The sequence below is a fragment of the Callospermophilus lateralis genome, chromosome 5, assembly GCF_048772815.1.
Source record: "Callospermophilus lateralis isolate mCalLat2 chromosome 5, mCalLat2.hap1, whole genome shotgun sequence".
NCBI classification, from domain to species: Eukaryota; Metazoa; Chordata; class Mammalia; order Rodentia; family Sciuridae; genus Callospermophilus; species Callospermophilus lateralis.
Genome location: NC_135309.1, coordinates 90,049,236 through 90,071,430, shown reverse-complemented (window position 1 = coordinate 90,071,430; position 22,195 = coordinate 90,049,236). Strand labels below are relative to the sequence as shown.

Genomic DNA, 22,195 nt, shown 5'->3' with positions numbered 1-22,195 from the left:
AAACTTCTTACCAGGCCCCACTTTTCACAATAAATCCTACTGCATAGGCAAAGAGAGGTAACCAGATGAGGTAGGCTAGAATTTTCCTTCAAAAGGGAATGCAGGTGCCCTAAAGTATCCGCACCGCATCTGAACGCGTCCAGGCAAAGCCCCATAAGGAACCGCCCCACCCAACTTAAGTGACAGACGCGCCGCCACCTCATCAACGCCCGGTTCACGCTCTCGCGGAACACTAAGCCACGCATGTTCGGCACAAATCGAACAGCACCGGCCCCGATCCTTTCTCAAAATACCATTTCAACTGCCTTTAGGCTCCAATTTATGCAAAAACGACCACGAACCAAACCCACCTGGGACAGATTCAGCTCCCACACAAACGCCAAGTCTGAAGTGAAGGCGCATGCGCCTTTCCCAGGCATCGCTCACGTGACTGGGAGGGGCTGGGTTAGTATGCTCGGCATTTGATTAAAAGGACTTAACGTGGGTTAAGGAAAGGCGGGGTGTTCCTTCTTTGCGCATGTGCCCGCTTTGAGCCCGATGGAAGTAGTAGTTCAGCGGGTGGAGTTTTGCTTTACTGTGTAGTATGTGGAAACCAAATTGCAAGTTCTGGGAGTTGTTGGACGTCTCCACCCTCTCACACCTGCAGGGAGTTCCAGGAGAGGCGGGCCCAGCAGCCGGCTCTTGGAACCGCTATGCCCATGCTGCTGCTGTGGGTGTCTGTGGTCGCAGCCTCTGCGCTGGCAGCGCCAGCCCCCGGGACAGACGGGCAGAGGCGGCGAGCAGCCCCGGCGCCTAACGTGGTGCTAGTTGTGAGCGATTCCTTCGTAAGTACGGAGAGGGCCGGGTGGACGCGCCGCTCCAGATCTGCGACCTGCTCTAGCCTTGAAGGCTTTGGGGAGCAGTTTGAGACGCTTTCGAACATGTTTATCCCGATGCACAGTTAAGTACATTTTATTGTGAGGCCACGTATATGTACGCACCTACATCACATACATATGCATGTATTTAAAACAATACTTTAGTGAAATGCACTCTAATAGCATCTTTACAATTTTTATTTTTAATGCTGACCTCTACCCACTAAATTATTTTACCACTGTTAATGAATTTTTCGTCCACACCGTTTGATTCATTTGGGGGAAATAACATTCTGCAAATCCATAAAAGAATGTTAGCTTTCCTCTTCGCAGGAATTAATGTTTGGATGAGAAATGAAGGAAGTTAACTTTATCACCCAGGTATCTAATAATCCTGTTAATGCTAATTTAAATGTGTTGATATAATTTGATCCATTCTTTTATATTCCAGAGAAATTGTGTTTATGTAAAATAATAATGATAATAATAACATCATCATTTTTTGAGGGAAGAGTACTAGGGATTGAACCCGGTGGCACTTAATCCTGAGCCATATCCCCGGCTCTTTTTTTATATTTTATTTAGAAACGTGGTCTCGCCAAGTTGCTGAAGCTGACTTTGAACTGAGATCCTCCTGCCTCAGCCTCTTATAAACTTAAATTTCAATTGAAAGTATCAGTGCGATCTCACAATTTATTATCCTCTATCTAAAATATATGTAGTTTCTAGATCTGTACACCAGAAATGTCTAGAAGTAATAAAAACCCTGTTATGGTTTGGATATGAAGTTTCCCCCAATGATTCCAGTGTTGACAGCATGATCCCCAATTCAGAAATGTTCAGAAGTGGAGCTTTTAGAAAATGACTGGATCCTCAGGGCTGTAAAACATATCAATGAATTAATCCATTTGATGGATTAATACTTTGGACTCGTGGGAGGTAGTGGAAACTAAAAGGAGTTGAAGGGAGTGATCCCTTGAGGGCATGCTGTTGGGGACTACATGTTGTTCCCAGTTCTCTCCCAGCTATTCCTGCCCTGAGCCTGGGCAGCTTTCCTCTGCTATACCCTTCCTGAAGATGTTCTGCCTCACCTTAGGGCCAAAGCAATGGATCCAGTCCACTATGAACTGATACATCTGAAACCTTAAGCCAAGTTCTTATCAGATATTTGGTTACAGCAACAAAAATCTGATAAAATACTGATAGTTTCACCTCATATCTTAAATTACGAAGATATATATATGAATATATATATATGAAAATGAGATGGTAATATTATTCCAAATAATGGTAGTCCTGAATGCAACTTAGAGTTTCTTTGCAATTTTTGTTTTAGGTGTATTTAACACTATTCTTTAAGCCAATTTGAAATAATAATTCTGTCTATGGTTATACTATATCAGTTTGATATGCGGTCATATTCTTGACAATATGATTTATCATAGGGCAGTTGAACTAATAATAATTGGGATAAGAAAACAGTACTTTGGTTTTTACTTTCAGCATGGCAACAAAAGGACCACTACCCAGCAGAACTAGTAAAACTTACTTTTAAAAAAAAAGTAGAAATAAAACTACTTTTAAAAATGATTAAATAGCATTTAAGTATCTGGAAATCATCCTAAGAGCAAGTACCAAATGAGTAAACATTTATTCAACAAAATCTGCTAAAACTTGGTAATAAGAGCATGAGTCCATGACAGTGAACCATGGCTTGACAGAGGCTTTACTCTAGGCAAATGTGACCAAGAAGACAGGGCTCCCTTTCCTGTCAACTCTCTTATCACAGATTACAGTATCTCACCAGAAGAGACAGCCGTCCGCATTTTTCATCTCCTCCAAATCCAATGTGAATGGGTTCAATTCCAGGTACTTGCAGCCGAGGTGTTGAGGGTTCCCCTCCTCTAGTCCACATTATTATAGGACAGAGACACTATGCCAGATGCAGGAGGTTGAGAATACTAAATCCCCATTCACCCTTGCTGAAGCTCACTAATATTGTAAAGTATCCATACAGGAGAGATAAGCCAAAAAGACCAGTCAAGCTCCTGCAAGGAGAAAATAATAATAAGGAGCATAGCAGAAATTAAGGAAATAGATAATGGAAAAACAAAAGAGAAAAATCGATGAAACCAAAAATTAATTTTTTTAAAAGATCAAGAAAATTGACAAACCTTTGGCTGCATGGCCAAGGGAGGAAAAAAAAAAGAGGCCTGAATTACCAAAATCAGGAAGAAAGAAGGGACATTAACTTACACAAATAAAAGAATTGTAAGGGAGTACTTATATTTACTTATATTCCCTTATGTAATGTGTAACAAAATATGTCAACAAATCAGAAAACTTAGATGACATGGACAGATTGTTACAAATACACAAACTACTAACAAGAAATAGGACAACCTGGATAGACCCATGACAAAAAGATTGAATTGGTAATTTTAAAACTCACCCATGCCCAAAAACCCTGGCCCAGATGGCTTCACTGGTAAATTTTACTAAACATATAAAGGATATTTAAAGAAGAATTAACACTAATTCTTCATAAACTCTTGTGAAACACAAGAAGTTGGGGAATTAAGAATTTGTTCTTAACAAATCAGTATGTGTTTGATTTGCAAGCCACCCAAATACATCACAAGAAAACCATGGGCCACTATCTCTTAGGAATATGGAAACAAAGATCCTTTAAAACTATTAGCAAATCAAATTTGTCTGAATATGAAAAGTATTAAACATCGTAAGCAAATGAACTTATCCCCAAATGCTTGATTGATTTAATATCTGAAAATCAATTGATGTAATATATCATGTTAACTGAGTAAAGAACAGAACCCATGTGATCATCTCAATAGATGCAGAAAAAGCATTTGACAAAATTCAGTAGTCCTTCATGCTAAAAGCATTCCACCAACTAGAAATAAGAGGGTACTTTCTTAACATGGTAAAAAGCATCTACAAAAAAAGTCAGAGCTAACATTGTATGTACTAGTAAGAGACTGAATATTTTCTGCCTAAAATCAGAAAGAAGACAAGTATTGTGTTCTCAACTGTTCTAGTCAGGAAAAACACTTACAAAACTATTAACCTAATAAATTAGTAAGATTGTAGAATACAAGATCAATATACAATAATCAGTTGAATTTCTATACATGTAATTGATCAAAAACTTAAGAAAAGAGGGCTGGGTTTGTGGCTCAGAGCATACGCCTAACACGCATGAGGCACTGGGTTCAATCATCACTACCACATAAAAATAAAGAAAGAAAATAAAGTCATGCTGTCCATCTACAACTAAAAAAAAAATTAAGAAATTTCATTTAAAGTGGCAATGACCCCATTTGATTCAAATGTATGAATTGTCAAGATCATTGTACTGTCATGTGTAACTAATAAAAAATGAAAAAATAAATAAATAAATAAAGTGGCAATGAAAGGAATGAAATAGGAATAAATCTGCCAAAGAAGTACAATTCTTATGCTCTGAAAACTAAAAAACATTGTTGTAAGAAGTTAAAGAACACCTCAATAAATGATAAGGCATCTCATGTTCATGGAGTAGAAGATTTAATATTGTTAATATAGTAATACCAAGTTGTTTTACAAAGTCAATGCTATCCTTATCAATCTCTCCATGGCTACAGTAATCAATATAATGCATAAAGGTACATAAATATGCAAATCAATGAAATAGATTAAAAAGTTCAGGGAAAAAACCCTCCTTTTTATGGTAAAGTGATTTTTAACAATGGAGTTAAGATCACTTAGTAGGGATGGGAGGGGAGGGGAGGGGAAGGGGGGATAGGAAGGGCAGCAGAATAGAATAGACATTATGATTGCTGTATGTATATAGATGACTGTATAACCAATGTGATTCTGCAATCTGTATAATCAGAAAAAAGAAATTGTACCCAAATTGATTCAAATGTATGAATTGCCAAGATCATTGTAATGTCATGTGTAGCTAATAAAAAAAAAAAAAGAATAGGAAAAAATGAGCTTTTAAACAAATGGTGCTGAGGAAACTGAGTATCTATGTGAAAAGAAAGAAAAAGGTTGGATCCTGCCTTCAATCATATACAAAAATTAGCTTGAAATGAATCAATGACTCAAATGTAAAAGGTAACAAGCAAACGTAGGTATAAATCTTCATAATCTTGGATTAAGCAATTATAAAATGGGCCAAACAGCCAGGGATATGGCTCAGTGGTAGAGTGCTTGCCTAGCATGTGTGAGGATCTGGATTCATCCCCTAGCACACACACAAAGAAAGAAAAGGGCCAAAAAGGCATTTCTCCATAGAAGTTATATAGATGGCTAATCCTCAACATCATTAATCAATAGGGAGAGATTAATTCACACCCATGAGCATGGCTGTGATCAAAAAGATAACTAGAGTTGGCAAGAATATGAAGGAATTGGAACCCACAGACACTGCTAGTGAGCATATAAAATGGTGCAGTCATCGTGGAAAACGGTTTGGTAGTTCTTAGAATGGTTAAACACAGGACTGTCATAATCCTACAATTCTACTTCTGGCATATGCTCAAGAGAAATGAAAACAAATGTCTATACAAAAAATTGTACATGGATTTTTTGGCAATATTATACTAATACTGAAAAATGGAAACAACCTTAAGGTCCATAATTGTTAAATAGATAAAATTTGGTAATATATTCAACAATTAAAAAAAGAATTGCAGTACTGATACATACTAAAATATGGTTGAAAATGGAAGATGTTATGCTAAGTAAAAGATATAAGAAAGGGCCACATTTTATAAGTGCTACTTATATGAAATGTCCAGAGAAAACAAATATAGAGAGATGGAAAGTAGATTGGTGATTACCTGAGATTTGAGAGAATCGAGGATGATGGCTAAAGAGTATGCGGTTTCTTTTGGAGATGATGAACATATTCTAAAAGCAATGCAGTGATGGTTGCTGAGCTTCCTGAATATATTAAAACCATTGAATTGTACAATTTAAATGGGTGAGTTTTATGGATATGTGAACTATATCTTTAAAAACCTATTTCTTGAAAATAAACTCCTCTGCCTGGGTATTGAAACATAGGCATCTCTAAACCCCAACTTCCACTTCCCTTCATCTCCTCAGCACTGCACTTATATTGATTTTAGTTTAGTGTGGAGAGTTTCAGGAGTGGGGATTGGGGACAGGAGTGTATACTAGAGTCTGGTGAAAATGTCTTTTAGTGTGATGGACATTACTGGGAAGAACACTATAAACAATCTTGCCATAACAAGTAGTTGGGTACTTTTAAATTCTTTCATTAGGATGATGCACTGAAATCTAAACTTCTCAGGTTCTCTCTAGTCCAGAATCTTGAGGAACTGAGTACCGAGCTATGGTTCAATCTTGATTCAACAATGTTCAGGAGCAACCAAATCACTGTATCTCAGGATTTTTTTAAAGCCCTTCAATTTGTAAATATTCATGTTTTGTTTAGTATATGTTTTGTCTCTCCAACTAGCTCATAATGGCAGAACTCTATTTTAACTCTTCATGAGAGCAGGACTCTATTTTTTTAATGTTTTTTAGTTGTTGATCGACCTTTATTTATTTATATGTGGTGTTTGAACCCAGTGCCTCACACATATTATACAAACACTCTACTACTGAGTTACAACCCCAGCCGCAGCAGGACTCTATTCTATTCATTATGGTATCCTCAACTCTTGCACAGTGCTTGGCACATAGTTACATACTCAATAAACACTTATATTAGTATTAATAGTATTAATACTATTACTATTATTAGTATTAATAAATACTTTCAATTAGCCCATTATCCCTCAAAAGAACTTTCCTAGAAGTCCTTTAGTTTATTTACTATATTCATATGAATTAAAGTGTAATACTGAAGTTGAGATGTTTATACCATAGATTCCTGTAGCACTTGTTTTATATTTTGAGGTTTAATACAGTCATGTTGAAGTCTTCTGCTATTGTGAATTCCATGTGAAATTAAAGGAAATAATTTTCTTTTTTTAATGCAGTCAATGTTGATTAAATTTCTTTTTTTCCAGGACGGAAGGCTAACATTTCATCCAGGAAGTCAGGTAGTGAAACTTCCTTTTATCAACTTCATGAAAACGCATGGCACTTCGTTTCTGAATGCCTACACAAACTCTCCAATCTGTTGTCCATCACGTGCAGGTATAAACATGTTTGATATGATGAAAGAAAGTGATTACACACTGAAAATATTTATATCCAAAAGTTTAAAATATTATACCCAAAAGTACAATAGTAAAGTCATATAAAAATGTTTAAATAAGAAAAGTCGGTTCTAAGGTATGTATTGGTATTGGAGTTATTAGAATTTCTATTTCTGAGAATAGGAATTTTTGCTATCTAAAATACTGTTTAGTTCATGTGTTACTGTTTCATTTCCTCATGATTGGTGACTAAGAATCTTTTGACTATGAAAGCAAAAGAAGAAATATTCATACTTCCTAGAAGATAACTATTTCCAAGGAAATTTTCCAGTAAGTGGATAAGGGAGGACTTCTGTGGACTTTAAAAAATTACCACCAAGTAATTATAACTTCTCATATTCAAGTTTATTTGAAATTTTCCCTGTAATTCCATATTATCTTTCTCTTATCTTAATTCTCTTCTACCTCATATCTAATTGTTCACTTCTATCATAATAATTTAACAGGCATAGTTTTAATGGCAAAATGATAGTGATCTTAGGCCATGAATAATAAGGGAAAAGGGGAAAACTATCATTTTTATAAATCTGTCTCTTGTGTGACAGTCACTTTCCTTGTCCTCTTTCTGGTCTGTGATTGTCTGCCTTGGGACTCAAGTAGTATTCAGCAATTCAGTTTCAGAGATAACCTCCTGAGATGATTTTCTGTGATTTCAGTACAAATTCTTTTATCTATATTTTAAGCACTCTGAGCTATATAATCATCAATGGTTAAAGTAAACCTAAACTATATTAAAATTGATATTTCAATGATGAAGAACCAAGTATATTAAAATTTTTTTTGCTAATTTATATTGTGGGTTAAGTGAAATGAGCACTGGGCTAGGGCAAAGTGATGACCTGGATCCGGACCCTCAGTAGGCCATCAAGTAAGTCACTAAGTTTCCTTCTCAACAAGACACTGTATGTACTATGCCCCTCACAGCATGCAGAGCACCAGTAGAAATAATGAAATGAGAAAGAGGTCAATGAACTCTAAAGGTCTCAAAGCATTTAGATGATGTTTTTCCTGGAAGAAATAATTTAGAGGAGTTTGAACAAAGAGAAGTAATAATAGTCATAAAAATGAACATTTTTACTGTATCTGGCAATATTCTAAGTGCCTTACATATATTAATTTATATAATCCTCATATTGTTTCCATAAGGTAGAGACTGTTACTACCCCATTTTGAAGATGAAAACTAAAGTACAGAAAATTTAAGTAACTTATCAAGGGCCACTCAGTAATGGTGTAACTATAATTCAAACCCAGGTATTTCTCTAAGCTACCTCTCAAAAAGCATTTTGTTAGATGAGACCATAATGTTTATTCCAATCTACTATATAAGTAAACAGAAACTGGAAAAGGAAAAGAAAACTTTATTGAATAAACAGTCATAGAAAATGAGAGAAAAGTCATAGTATACTTAAATTTTTTGTTAAAAGCCAGAAAAAAGACAAGGAATAGAAGAGTCATTAAGAATATTAGGGAAATTCGGTCTGTATTTAAACTGACTGATGTATGATTTTAAAATTAACAAAGAAATACCTAGAGATTGCTTTTTTATGAGACTAAAGCCACATACATAGGCTTTATATTATTTCTAACTATATTTACCTTATGCAGCTTAACCTCTTAGCCTTGGTCAACTCATTTGTAAAATGGAAACATTGATTCCTTGTAGTTTTCCCACTGATAAAGAGAGAGAACAATCGGAAATGTCTACTAAATTTAGCATCTAATGAAGTTATGCCTTATTCCACAACATGCAGTCTAACCTAGAAAGCAATGCTCTCAGAATAATTACCTTAATAGTTAAAACAAATTGTTAAACTTTAGTTTAATCCCAGTGTCTTTTTTTTTTAACCTCAGCAATGTGGAGTGGCCTCTTCACTCACTTAACAGAATCTTGGAACAATTTTAAGGGTCTAGATCCAAATTATACAACATGGATGGATGTCATGGAAGAACATGGCTACCAAACACAAAAATTTGGAAAACTGGACTATACTTCAGGACATCACTCCATTAGGTAAAACATAATCCTGATAGGCTGCACTGTGCTACAGTATACACCTGTACTCATTTTGACTTTAATATTTTTTATTTTCCACAAAGGTGAAACTAAATCTCTTAATCCCTCAATTGTTAATTTCGCTAAACCATTAGCTTTCTTTAATCTTCTTAAAATGTTAAAATTGCTAATATGCTGGTAATTTTGTTTTTCCTAAACACTGAAGGTCTATAAATAGTATTTTTATATTGTTTAGCCCATAATTTATTTTGATAATGTTTTTGTTATATAATGGCCCCTTTGTTATTCATGTTGTAAAAACCATGGCCACCTTGCTAGTGGACTTTATTGGTTCTCTCCAATTTGAGTCTATTGTGACTCTTTTTTTCCATTCATTTTTAGTAAGCCTTTCAAAAATCAGGCAACCAGCTTGGTTGGGGTATAGCTCATTGGTAGAGCTTAGCATGTTGGGTCACTCTCTAGCACCCCCAAAAATGTAAATCAGGTTCCAAGCATAATGGTTAAGAGTAGAAGGTCTAAACTGGGTATGGTGGCACATGCCTATAATCCCAGAAGTTCAGGAGGCTGAAACAGGAGAATCGCAAGTTTAAAGCCAGCCTTAGCAACTTAGCAAGGCCCTAAATACCTTAGTGAGACCCTGTCTCAAAAAAAAAAAAAAAAAGAAAGAAAGAAAGAAAGAAAGAAAGAAAAGAAAAGGACTGGGGATGTGGCTAAGTGGTTAAGTATGCCTGGACTCAATCTCTGGTACCAAAAAAAGAAAAGAGTAGAGGTCTAAAGGCCAGAAATGGTGGTGCATACCTGTTGTCCTAGCACTCAGGAAGCTTAGGTAGGGGAGGAACAATTGAGCCTAGGAATTCAAGACAAGCTGGGGCAACATAGCCAATCTAAATAAATAAGTCAAATAGCTGGGCACAGTGGCATATGTCTGTGACACCAGTGACTTGGGAGCCCGAACAGAAGGATTCCAAGTTCCAGACCAGCCTCAGCAATTTAGCAAAGCCCTGCTTCAGAGTTAAAAATAAAAAGGACTGGGGATGCAGCTCAGTGGTAAAGCACTCCTCAGTTCAGTCCCAGTACAATAAATAAATGAAACCATGTTCTTTTTAAAATTAGAGTATAGGTCTAGAATTATATTGCTTACTTTTGATTTCCAGTTTCTCTATTTACTACTAAACTTGTAGTGGTATAATCTTGGACACATTTAAGCTAACTGAACTTTAGTTTTTTTGATGTGAAGATAAAACAAAATAATTTGTGCAGAAAAGAGCTAATATTATAGCACTGGAACTATAATCCTTAGAAATACCTGCTTGCAAGCTTTGCTCTTGGCTGGCACCTGGGAACTTGGATTTCTGGAGTGTTCCCATTATTCCCTAACTGGTGAGAACAACTTGGAGTGTTTGTATAGTGTTATTTTGCTGAACAAACTGCTTTTTTGTCTGGGAGTCTAGAATTTTGTCACGAACCTAGCAGAGGGTTGCCTACATTATCAGCCCCCAATAAAAACTTGAGTAGCCCATCTCTAGTGAGTAGAGATAGAATTTCACATGTGTTAAGTAGACACATATCACATATTGTTATGTGATTTTCGATGCTGGTAGAATTAAGCAAGAGTCTTTTGTGACTCTGATTAAAATCTTGTGATTAGTTTCCACTGGACTTCTCTCAAGCACATTTTCCTTTTGCTTATTTTCCTGTGTGTCCTTTTGTAATGAATCATAGTAATGAGTGCAACTATATTCTGAGTTCTGCAATTTCTCCTAGCAAACTTGGGTATAATCTTGGAGTCCCCCAGCCTCTGTGACTCCCAACACAATACAATTAAGACATTAGATTAGTACCTCTTACCTACCTAATGTGTATTAATTGAAGGTGCTGATTATACTAATGATGATGGTAAAAAAAAAGAACAAGAATAAATTAATAAAAATAATAGTGTAGTAAACTGAATAGTGCTCCCCAAAACATCATGACCATCTAGAACTTGAGAATGTGACCTTATTTGCAAATAGACCCTTTTTATAGATGTAATTAGTTAAGCATCTCAAGATGACATCACCCTAGATTTATGGTGAGCCCTAAACCCAATGACTGCTATTCTTATTTGAAGAGGAAAAAGGATGTAGATTCTGAGAGAGGACATGAGGACAAGGAGAGACTGGCATGAGGCAGATACAAGACAAAGTATGTGAAAGAGTCCTGAGAGTCACTATAAACTAGGAGGAGACAAAGGGTTCTTCCAGAGAACCTGAAGAAAGAGTGTGTCCCTGCAGACTTCTAGCCCCCAGAGTTGTAAAAAAATACATGGCTGGTGTTTTAAGCCACCCAGTTTGTGATCATATGTTCTGACAGCCCTAGGAAACAATGCAGCATGTTTTGGCGTAATATACTAATACAATCTAGAATGATTTGAACAGGCATCTTTCTCTTCAAGTTAATGTTAAATTTCTTTCCTCTTCTGCCTTCCAGAATCTAAGATGGCAATAATGGAAATTCAGAACTGATGCAGATATCCCCATTCCCCACTCTGTTTTCTAATCTATCACCAAATGTTAATAGTTCTACTTCTAAATATTTGTCTAGTTGTTTCATTTCTTACTGCCTTCACAAAGCTACTAAAATGATCTTCTAGCTGGATTCTTTTGACTCTGTATGATCTATTTTCTCTAGACAGCCACAGTGATCTTATTAAAATACTATCAATCATATGATTTACCTGCCTGAAATCCTTCAACAGTTCTTCTCTTCAGATTTATTAAAATCCCAAATCCACAACATAGACCCTACATGATCTAGCCCCTGCCTACCTCTATCCAGTCTGATTTTTGTACTACACTCACTCTTTTAGTAGGCACCTGATCTTTTTAAAATTCCCTTAATATGCTTTTTGCTATCTCTGGACTATTTTACAAGCTAGTCCCTTTGTGCAGAATCCTTTTCCTGAACTCTGCCTTTGGAATGTAGCAGAAGGAAAGAGAAGAGGTAATACACATAGTGTGAGGAGCACAGGCTCAGCAGCACAGAGCTAGCTGTCCAGCTTCCCTGATTACCATTCTAGTAATCTTGAGCAAATTACTTGCCTTCTCTTGACCCAAGTGTCAATGCTCTTATCTATAAATTGGAATTAACACCATTGGATAACTAAGTTTTATCTGAGTTAATAAAAGATATTATAAAAGGATTAAATAAGATCATAGGAAGCACATAATAGTGTTTGGCACAGAGTACACATTTATTCAGTTGAAAGATTATTACTATAAAATGGCTTAACCAGAATTACAGTTTAACATTTAGGTAACTCTAGTTTTTCTGAAGTGCTTTGCATTTCTAAATATTTCATGGAGTCTCAAAAATTTATCTTCAAAATCTTTCTTCTTTTTAAATTGTATTTATTTTAATTGAAACATAAAAATTGTGAATATTTATAGAGCACCATGAGATGTTTCGTGCATGTATACACACTATATAATGTTCAAATAAGGGTAAGCATAAATCTCCTCAGACATTTATCCTTTCCTTGTGGTGAAAACATTCAAAATCCTTCCTTCTAGCTTCTGAAACATATTATTGTTATCTATAGTCAATTTATTGTGCAATTGAACAACAGAACTTCATCCTTCTGTCCAACTAAGTAACCCTTGGTCACTTTTCACCATTTCATCCTCCTCCTACTCTCCCCAGCCTCTGGTAACCATATTCTACTCTCAACTTCCACAAAAATCAACTTTTTTAGATTCCAGTATGAATGATACCATGCATGTGTTATTTGTCTTCTGTGTCTGGCTTATTTTACTTAATGTTCTCCATTTCCATCCATGTTGTCACAAATGACAGAATTTCATCCTTTTTATGGCCAAATATTATTCCATTGTATATATACACCACATTTTCTTTACCCACTCATCAGTTGTTGGATACCTGGGTTGTTTCCGTTTCTTGACTATTGCAAATAGTGCTGCAGTGAACGGGGGACTGCAGATTCTTTTTAACATTCTTTTCCTTTGAATAGATACCCAATATGGGATTTCTGGATCATATGGTAGTTCTGTTTTTAATTTTGGGATGAACCTCCATACTGTTTTCCATAGTGGCTGTACTAATTTACATTCTCACCAACAGTTTTCTCCACATTCTCACCAGCACTTGTTATCTTGTGGCTTTTTGATAATAACCATTTTAACTGGGGTGAAGTGCTATTACATTGTGGTTTTGGTTTATATTTCCCTGATGATTAGTGTTGTTGAACCTTTTTTTATACACTTGTTGGCCATTTGTACATCTTCTTTTGAGAAATGTCTATTTATATCTATATCTATTGTCCGTGTTTTAATTAGATTATTTGTTTTTTTATTGAGTTCCTTATATATTTGGATATTAACCCCTTGCCTATACATAGTTTGCAAATATTTTATTCCATTCTGTAGGTTATCTCTTTACTCTGTTGTTTCATTTATTGTGCAGAAGCTTTTTAGTTTGATGTATCTGTTTTGCTTTTGTTCCCTGTGCTTTCAGGGTCTCATCCAAAAAAGTCTTTGCTAATGTCCTGAAGTATTTCCCCCTTGTTTTCTTCTCCTAGTTTCACAGGTTCAGGTCTTATATTTAAGTCTTTAATCCATTTTGAGTTGTAAAATCTTTCCTTTTTTTAGAAAGTAAAGTTAATCCAAAGCAGGATACAACTATTCATATTATCCTATTTGAGATTATTTCCTTTCTTTGTTTCCTCAATCCATCCAGTAATAAAAAGAATATAAGATTGAAATGCCTTCTATTCCTTGTAACTTTCATTCTTGTGTGTGGAATTGTTAAATTATGACTTTTATTCCTCAGCAGGACAATACACTGCTTCATTCACACCTGCCAGCATAGTTCCAAAACATTGTAGGTGCACAATTAAAGGTCTAATGAATGAATGATAAAGTTATATTGATCTACTTACATAGTTTACATATTATTTGATAAACATTGATGTTTTAATCCAGGATCATAGCACTTGCTCATTATTAATATGATGTAATATATATGCATTGTGTGTATATATACTCTCAACTAAGAGCATATCCTGTTTTTAAGGTTTTTAAATATCCTTGATTTTCAGAAGTTCTTTCTTTGTCCTGTAGAATTCTAAAATCAATAGAGGGAAAGAGCTACTTAGATGTTAATATTTGGGATGTCAGTGATGGTTTTCAGCATAATGATAGCTTGCAGAATATTTTTACTTACTCATTCTTACATCACATCTTAGGAAATTAAAGTAAACTACAATACTATTTGTACAAGTGCTGTATGTACTCACACAGCCATTTGGTTTAACAAATAGATCGAGGTCTCTATTAATAGCATGCCTAAAAGGTTATATGAATTATGACATATTATCTTTCAGATTTTTCTGTATAAGTTTAAAAATAGGTTTCAAAAAGAAAGTTCATTATCAAATTTCACAAATTGGGGTATTCAGTACAATTGAGTGTTCCAAATCAAAACTCAAGTTTTTATCATTCTTGCCATTAAAATTAGCTATTTTTGTACCTGCTTATATTTTCAGCCAGAATTACAAGGTTTTTTTCATTAATCACTACAGAACTCTAATCTGCCTTTTTAGGCATCAAGTATTGCTTTCCTCTTGTACTTGTTTGGGAACATTAACCCAGCTGCGTGTCCCTTGCTATGTATAATACACTACAGCATATTGAGAACTCTGTGAGCAAAACACTTGTTTCTTCTGTTTCGTTTTTGTTTTATGTGGTGGTCCTGAAGGTCAAACCCATGCTATATTTGTTGCTTGTGGACAGTGGTTAAAAAGGTACTGGAAATACTACTCATAAAAATCCAACTACTGACTATAAGACCCTAAGCAAATTATTTTTCTACTTAGAATTTCAGTTTCATCACATGAGCTTATACTATATAACCTTGAAAGCTCTTTCATTCTGAAATTCTGTAATTTCAATGAAGTACCAGTTTGTAAATTACTGATAAGTATCTACCCATTCCACATTACATATATTGTACTTATAATAGGTTTAGGTTCAAATTAGCAAGCCAGGTTTAGTTCCTTGGGAAGCTGAAGCAGAAGGACTGCAGGTTCAAGACCAACCTGGGCAACTTAGCAAGATCCTGTCTCGAAGTTTAAAAAAGGGCTGAGAATATATCTCAGTGGTAGAACACCCCTGTGTTTAATCCCCAGTATAGAAGAGAAAAAAAAAATTTTTTTTTGCTGTATCTTCTTATCAATTGAAAGAAAACATTTGTATTTCATTTATGGGGTATTCTGATCATTTTTGCTCAAAGTGAAATTATTTTACCAATGTATTCCCAGTATCTGAAATGGCAGTTCTTAATTAAGCACAGTTTTGCCCTCCCAGGGATATTTGATAATGTCTGGAGCTTTTTTTGTTTGACACCACTAGGGGCTATTACTGACATCTGGTGGATAGAGACCAGGGTCTACAGTGCACAGGACAGCCTTTCCTTCACAAAGAATTACCAATCCTAAAATGTCAAAATTGCAAAGATTGAGAACCTTTGTCTAAAACAGGTATTTTATATTTATCATCACAGCTTTAGGAATGTCACATTTAAAGTAATTATCAACATCTTAAATCTTGCATTTATTCTTCCATATTCTTATTTATCAGACCCCCTTGACACTAGTGTGTCAATTTTTGAGAATTAACAAAGCCAAAGAAAAAAAAATGTTAATTTAGAAATATATAGAATTAGGAAGTAATTGATTTCACATCAAATGTATTTAAAACTAGACTTCTATCAATATAATTTAATTAAGAAATTTTTTAATAAATAAACTTAACATTAAGTAGTATTCCTTAAAATGCTTAAACTAAAAGGTGATCCTTATTCATTCAGGTAATATTTATTGAGCTATCTGCTATGTACCAGACACTATTTTTAGATGACGTGAATATAATAGTACTCAAAATGCAAAATTCTCCAATTCTCAGAACTCACATTCTAATGCTATCAAAAGAGAAACTAAGCAAACTGCTGCCTTGTTTTTTCTAGCTAAAATTTTAAAACCTAAAATCAAGTCCTCTGTCATTTCGTTTTATCATTATAATTATATATGTTCTCTGCTCATGTAGCTTGATGTTTTTCTAAGCCACGTCACAATAGACAATTTTTAATCCTTTGAGACAAATGAAAAATAAAGTCCTCCTTCCAAAATAAGAGAATTGCTATGAGCAGACTCTTAAGCTTGAACCCCTTGGCAAACAACAAAGGGAAATAAATCATGGACTGCTCACACTGCTCTTCCTGTTCCCTCTAAGGCCCCTGACTATTAGTGAAAGCTCTCCAAGTAAAACCAGAGAGATGAAGAGGGAACTAATGAACCCAGAACACTGACCATAGAGCCCTCCTCAGCCCCTCTCAGTTCTACAGCCTAATAAATAAGTCTGTGTCTATCTCATGCTTATCCACTATTATTTTGTAATCTAAGATTATGTATACTTTTAGATCAGTTTTCTCCACCATAAGGAGTTTATTTTATTCCTTTCCTAATAATAAAGAAAGATATCCATTACTTTGGTCATGTTGCTAGCTTAGTTTTAGAATTTTCCACCTTATTATCTTTGTTGAAATTTAGTTTCTGGAACAGCATATATTTTTACAGCTCAGCATACTTTTTTTTTGGCAACAGTGGAAGACCTTGCAGTGCTTTTTGTTTTATTTTGTTTTCCAGAACCCTCACTTCTGTTGACTGGCAAATTCTTAACTGAAGCAGCTCCTAGGACTATCTTCAGATTGCTTTCTGCTGTAACTCTTATACAGTTTCTTAAAACCCACAAATGATTCCTTTGAGCCTACAATCTCATTACAATTCTTGATTTTTTTTTATTTAATTACTAAAATCTAATACATTGTTTCAGCTGTGTGAAATGAAGTTTATCTCCTTCTTTCACAACTTAAAATTTATTAAGCATAGTTTTATTTGCAACTTTTTTTCCTCAACAGTATTTTTTTTTAATGTGTGATCCACAATTAGTAGCATTTTGGAGTTGATGAACTTCACAGAAGTTGAACATCAGTAAGCCCAAATGAAAACAGGAAGGAAAAATTTCTAAACAAGGCTATCCAAGTAGGAAAGCACAAACCTTTTGGAGGGCATTAGATGAACCAAAATTCCTGTAAGGCAGCAATTAGAAGTAAGTCTTTAAAGATTATGCCAGAAGGACTTGATTAACAGGCTGAGAAAGCTGTCAGAGTAACCTGCAAGTTTCATCGAATAAGCTAGATTTGAGAATCTCCATAGTTTTTGTTCTCTAAAAAGAGTAACAACTGTGGACTGGTTCTGCCATACTATTTTCATCCTTGAACATCCGTTTTGCTCTCTGATCAAGTATCATAATTATTTTCAATGAGTTTTTGAGCCCTTGTAATCTCTTATTGCTATTATTGCAATGAAGTTATAGTTACCCTTTTTTCTCTAAGTAATCCTTCCATCCTTCCAGTTGGCTCTTTTCTTGACTGTATCATATTGCAGTTAGCAGTGAAAAAATCTAGTTTTCCTTTAGCACCTCTTTTTCTCTTATAAGGAGAGAGTATAGAATTTCAAAAACAGGCATTTACTATATAAGGAATCTATAAGAATTTTCACATTTCTCTTATAATTTCAAACGAATGTTAAAAAATATAAAAATGCATATGTAAATTAGCATTCCTAACAGCTAAACTAATTATATTTCTTAACAGTGAAATTTTTTAAACTACTTTCAACTATGATAGACAAAAGTTGGACCTTTTTCTAAGTCTTCTGAGACTGAAATTGAATGAGATATTTACTCATTGTAGTACTCTGTACATGGTGATTATTTTCATTACTTTTATTTATTTACTTACTGCAATGGTGGGAATCAAACCCAGTATCTCATGCTTTCTAGGCAATTGCTGTACCACTGAGCTATAATTCTGTCCCCCTCATTCTATTCTTTCAATTGGGAGCCCACCTACATAAGACTGGGGTTTATGCAGGATAGAGAAGATGTGATCATAATATAAGGATTTTCATGCACTAAGAGGAGATTTGGATTATCAGTCTAAGAACAAGGGCAGTCATTAACACTAATGTCAAGTGATGGAACTAGGGAATAATTCTGAAACCCAGTATGGCTTTAACGACCTCAGTAGCAGACAGTAGGTTCTCACAGAACTTTGTACTAGTTCTGTGAGAAACATGACTCATGACTTACTCCTCTACTCTGGGTCTTTATTATTATTACTTTATTTTTTTGGCTTATATATAGGTGATTGACTTTAATTTTAATGAATTATCAGTTTACTCTGGGTCTTTTAACTACTATACCACTTTTACCCATAACTGACCAGCATGACCCTTTTGGGCTCAAATTTCATCTCCTTTGTGACTCTACCTCATAGCTGCATTCTGGAACCCTTTACTGAAATATATTTTTCTTTCTAAATTAAGATCCTGCAAATAAGAATAATAGGTTCAACTCAAATTTCATGTCAGACCCATCATAATTAATGTCCAGGTTAAAGAGATAAGTGACCTAATCCTTAGGTTAGGTACCTATACCTCACCAATTGACAGGCTACACAACAGGGCTATCTAAATCACCCCTTCAGCAAGAGCTAGTCACGCTGCCATGACTCCTCAGTGACTACTTGTGTAAATTCTCTTAACTGGGAATAATTCACCCATTTTGTCCTTTCAGATTTGATGGTATTTTTCTCAGGTAATATTTTCTATCTAAGATTTAAAAACACAAATATAAAATATTATAGTTCCTCAGGTTGATTTTTTTTTTACACTTTAAAGTATAAGAAAAAAATCTTCCCTCCTCTTGATATAAAAGGAGTGAATATGAGCTAAACAGTTTCATAGTCATAGCTAACCTATTTTATCACAGTTGCCTTTTCCACAATATAACATTTGGCTATTTATTTTTAAAAGTACAGTAATAGAAAAATTTTATGCCTGAGTGGATATAAGGTGGTAACACCATTTTGATAACTTAGCAAGTCACATCAAGCACTTGCCTGCCACAATGGATTGTATATATCAGATATTCATTAGCTGTTTCTTGAATAAAATGGAGAAGTCTGCCTTTACATAAGTAAACTCAAACTGTAGCAAAAATGCATAATCTGTCAACGGCTACAGTCATTGTCACCTAGGATTCAAGTTGTAAATATTGCTCCCACAGTGATGAATTGACCAGCGACTAGAAAATGACTAAGTGGGATTTCACAACTTGAAGACCATGAAATCCAAGACCATGAAAAGCTGCCCACTTCTAAATATACACAAATAAAACTTTCATTTTAAATATAGTTATTAAAAACAATATTATTATATGGGTCTGGTGTTGTGGCTCAGCAGTAGAGTGCTCGTATAGCACGTGCAAGGCTCTGGGTTCGATCGATCCTCACCACCACATAAAAATAAATAAACGTAATAAAGATATGTGTCCAACTACAACTAAAAAATAAATATTAAAAAATTATAACAATCAATGATAATGATTATGTGATGGATATATAATTATTATTACTATTTCATGAAGAAATCCATGAATAAATAAGATTAAGGAGCACTAATAACTGTAATTTCACCAAAAAATAAAATGGTTAGAATTAATAAAAGTTAATTAATGGAAAAACATGTATTTATTATGGTATTAGAGATTGAATCCAGGGCTTGATGCATGCTGGGCAAGCACTCTACTTCTGAGTCACACTCCAAGTCTGCTATAATGAACATTTAAATATTGCACATTGAAAAATGGTGCTCCATCTAGAATTTATCAGGGTTGATGTGACTCATTCAATTAAAAGACTATTTGTGAGTGGTAAATATAAAGAAAATAGATGGCAGCCTTGTGAATACTTTTTAAAATGGTATGTATGTTTCTCACAACTTTAAGGAAAGAGCATTCAACAAGAATGAGTCTGGACACTTTTTCCCCTGCAGAATTTATTAGGCTGATACAGAATTTTGCAAAGACATGTTTCAGAATTGTTTTTCCATGCAAGAGACTTAATGGAGACACATTACTACTACAGTTTGAACAATAACAAAAAGACAAATCTTCACAGAACTAAGTCTGAGATAGTTAATTATTAATTATCTTCAGTAGAGTCTTAGGAACCTGAAGATTTGTCTAGGCTACTACTTCATGTTGAAAGAAAGCTGTCATGTTCTCAGAATCAATTTTAATGTGTGATACTTTTTTCAGATGTGATTACTACTGTGTAAATTAATCCTGTGCTAGCTGTGGCTTGACTGTATCCAGTATTACAGCAGAATTTGGCACACTGGCACAGAAGAGCCACACAACAATTACATATATACAAATTCATGCAACAATTAATTGGTAATGTGTTAGGTAGTGTTATTTTCCATTTTTATTATTGAGGAATTCATCACCAATTATTTAGTAAGAAGACAGAAATAAAGCCAACTTTTAGATCTATCCATAATGATAAAACTAGGCCAAAATTAGCTTAATTTCAGCCTATTACTCTTCAAGGAGCCTGGGTTAAAAGAATCTCAGCACCACAGAAAGTGAAAAAACATAGCAAGAAGGCATAAATTTATTACAAGAAAGGTTAAATGAAATCACACTTATTCATTACAGGGGCAAAAGATACAGCCAGCTGGGTTTAATACAGCCATTTTTTATTAGTTCCTTTTAGTTATATATAATATTAGGATTCATTTTGACATAATTATACAAGCATGTAATGTTATTTGCTCTAATTCAGTCCCCAGTACTTCCCCTTTCCTTTCTCTCCTTCCTCTCCCTGTTCCTTTTCCTCTACTCTAGTGATCTTCTGTTTATTCATAGTTGTTTTTTGTTTTTTGCTTTTTAATTAGTGCATTATCTTCCTGTGTCATGGTCTAGTTTCACTCTTGACTGCATCATAAGGTCAACTGGTTAAGTCAGTCATCACATTCAAGACAACAGTCTATACGTGGGTTAATCCAAAGTGGGGGCTAGTTTTACTATAGTACAAGCTTACTTCTTGTAATGATTTCTCAACCATGTTTTTCTATCTTATATACCTACATTGAAAAGAAAGCACTTTGGTTTCTACACATCCTGTGTGAACCTCAGTGTCATGTTCTCTCAAACTCCTTGATTTCTACTACAAGTAGAGTACTGCTAGTGTAATAAACCCCTAAAATCCAACATTAATAGTTGTATAGAGTGATATTTCAGCAAAAGTCTGAGAAAGTAATGTCACTTTGTTTTGATAGCATGGTGAGTTTTGCAAAACTTACTATTTTAGGACTTGCCATCTGTTAGAATTAACTAGAATCTGTTAGATGTGATTCTGCTAAAAATCAAGTTTTCATTATTTTGTCAATATATTTTCATTATGGCTGTTTAACTTTTTTTTACCTGCCTTTAGTAGCAGATAGAAAAAAAATCGTACATTTGGTTCATCATTGATGTACCATTAATCATTTTGTATGAACTGAAATTTTTTTTTAGTGGAGTATTATGTATTAATATAAAATATTCTTTGTGGATTGGGATCTGAATTTTTTAAATTCTTTTTTTAAACCAGAGCTCATATGGATAGAAACATACTTCTTAGAAATGCCCAGGACTGCTTCCTAAACAGTTATGCCAACTGCAAAATTTAGACACTGATAAGAATCAAGTAGTAAGATAAAACAAACTGAAAGTCTTACAGGTATCAAATTGATTCAATCATTAACTTGTAATTCAGCTAATAAAGAAAACATCTCTATAATGGATAAGGATTCTGTATCACTATTAGCTTAGGTAGCTCAGATCATGGTTAAAATTGTGCTTTCAATGAGAAAAGATAGAATGGGAACAATTTAAAATGTGAACTTCAGAAACATGAAGCATACATGGTAGATAGGATTTTTTTTAATGTAAAGATTTAGTGATGAAAAGAAATTATACTGGCTAGGTTTCATGGCACATGTCTGTAAACCCAGTGGTTTGGGAGGCTGAGGCAGGAGGATCTCAAGTTCAAAGCCAGCCTCAGAAACTTAATGAGACCCTGTCTCAAAATAAAAAATAAAAAGGGCTGGGGATATGGCTCGGTAGTTAAGCCCCA

General features: G+C 34.5%; 1 protein-coding gene across 1 annotated transcript in view; it reads left to right on the top strand.

Moving 5' to 3' along the window:
* Window positions 1-528: 528 nt before the first annotated feature.
* Arsk (arylsulfatase family member K) overlaps window positions 529-22,195 on the top strand; it is a 42,956-nt gene continuing 21,289 nt past the window's right edge. Inside the window, exons 1-3 of the mRNA XM_076856021.2 lie at window positions 529-824; window positions 6,908-7,037; window positions 8,953-9,112. Coding sequence (XP_076712136.2) covers window positions 693-824; window positions 6,908-7,037; window positions 8,953-9,112 — 422 coding nt within the window. The 5' untranslated portion in view covers window positions 529-692. The remainder of the gene's footprint in view (window positions 825-6,907; window positions 7,038-8,952; window positions 9,113-22,195) is intronic.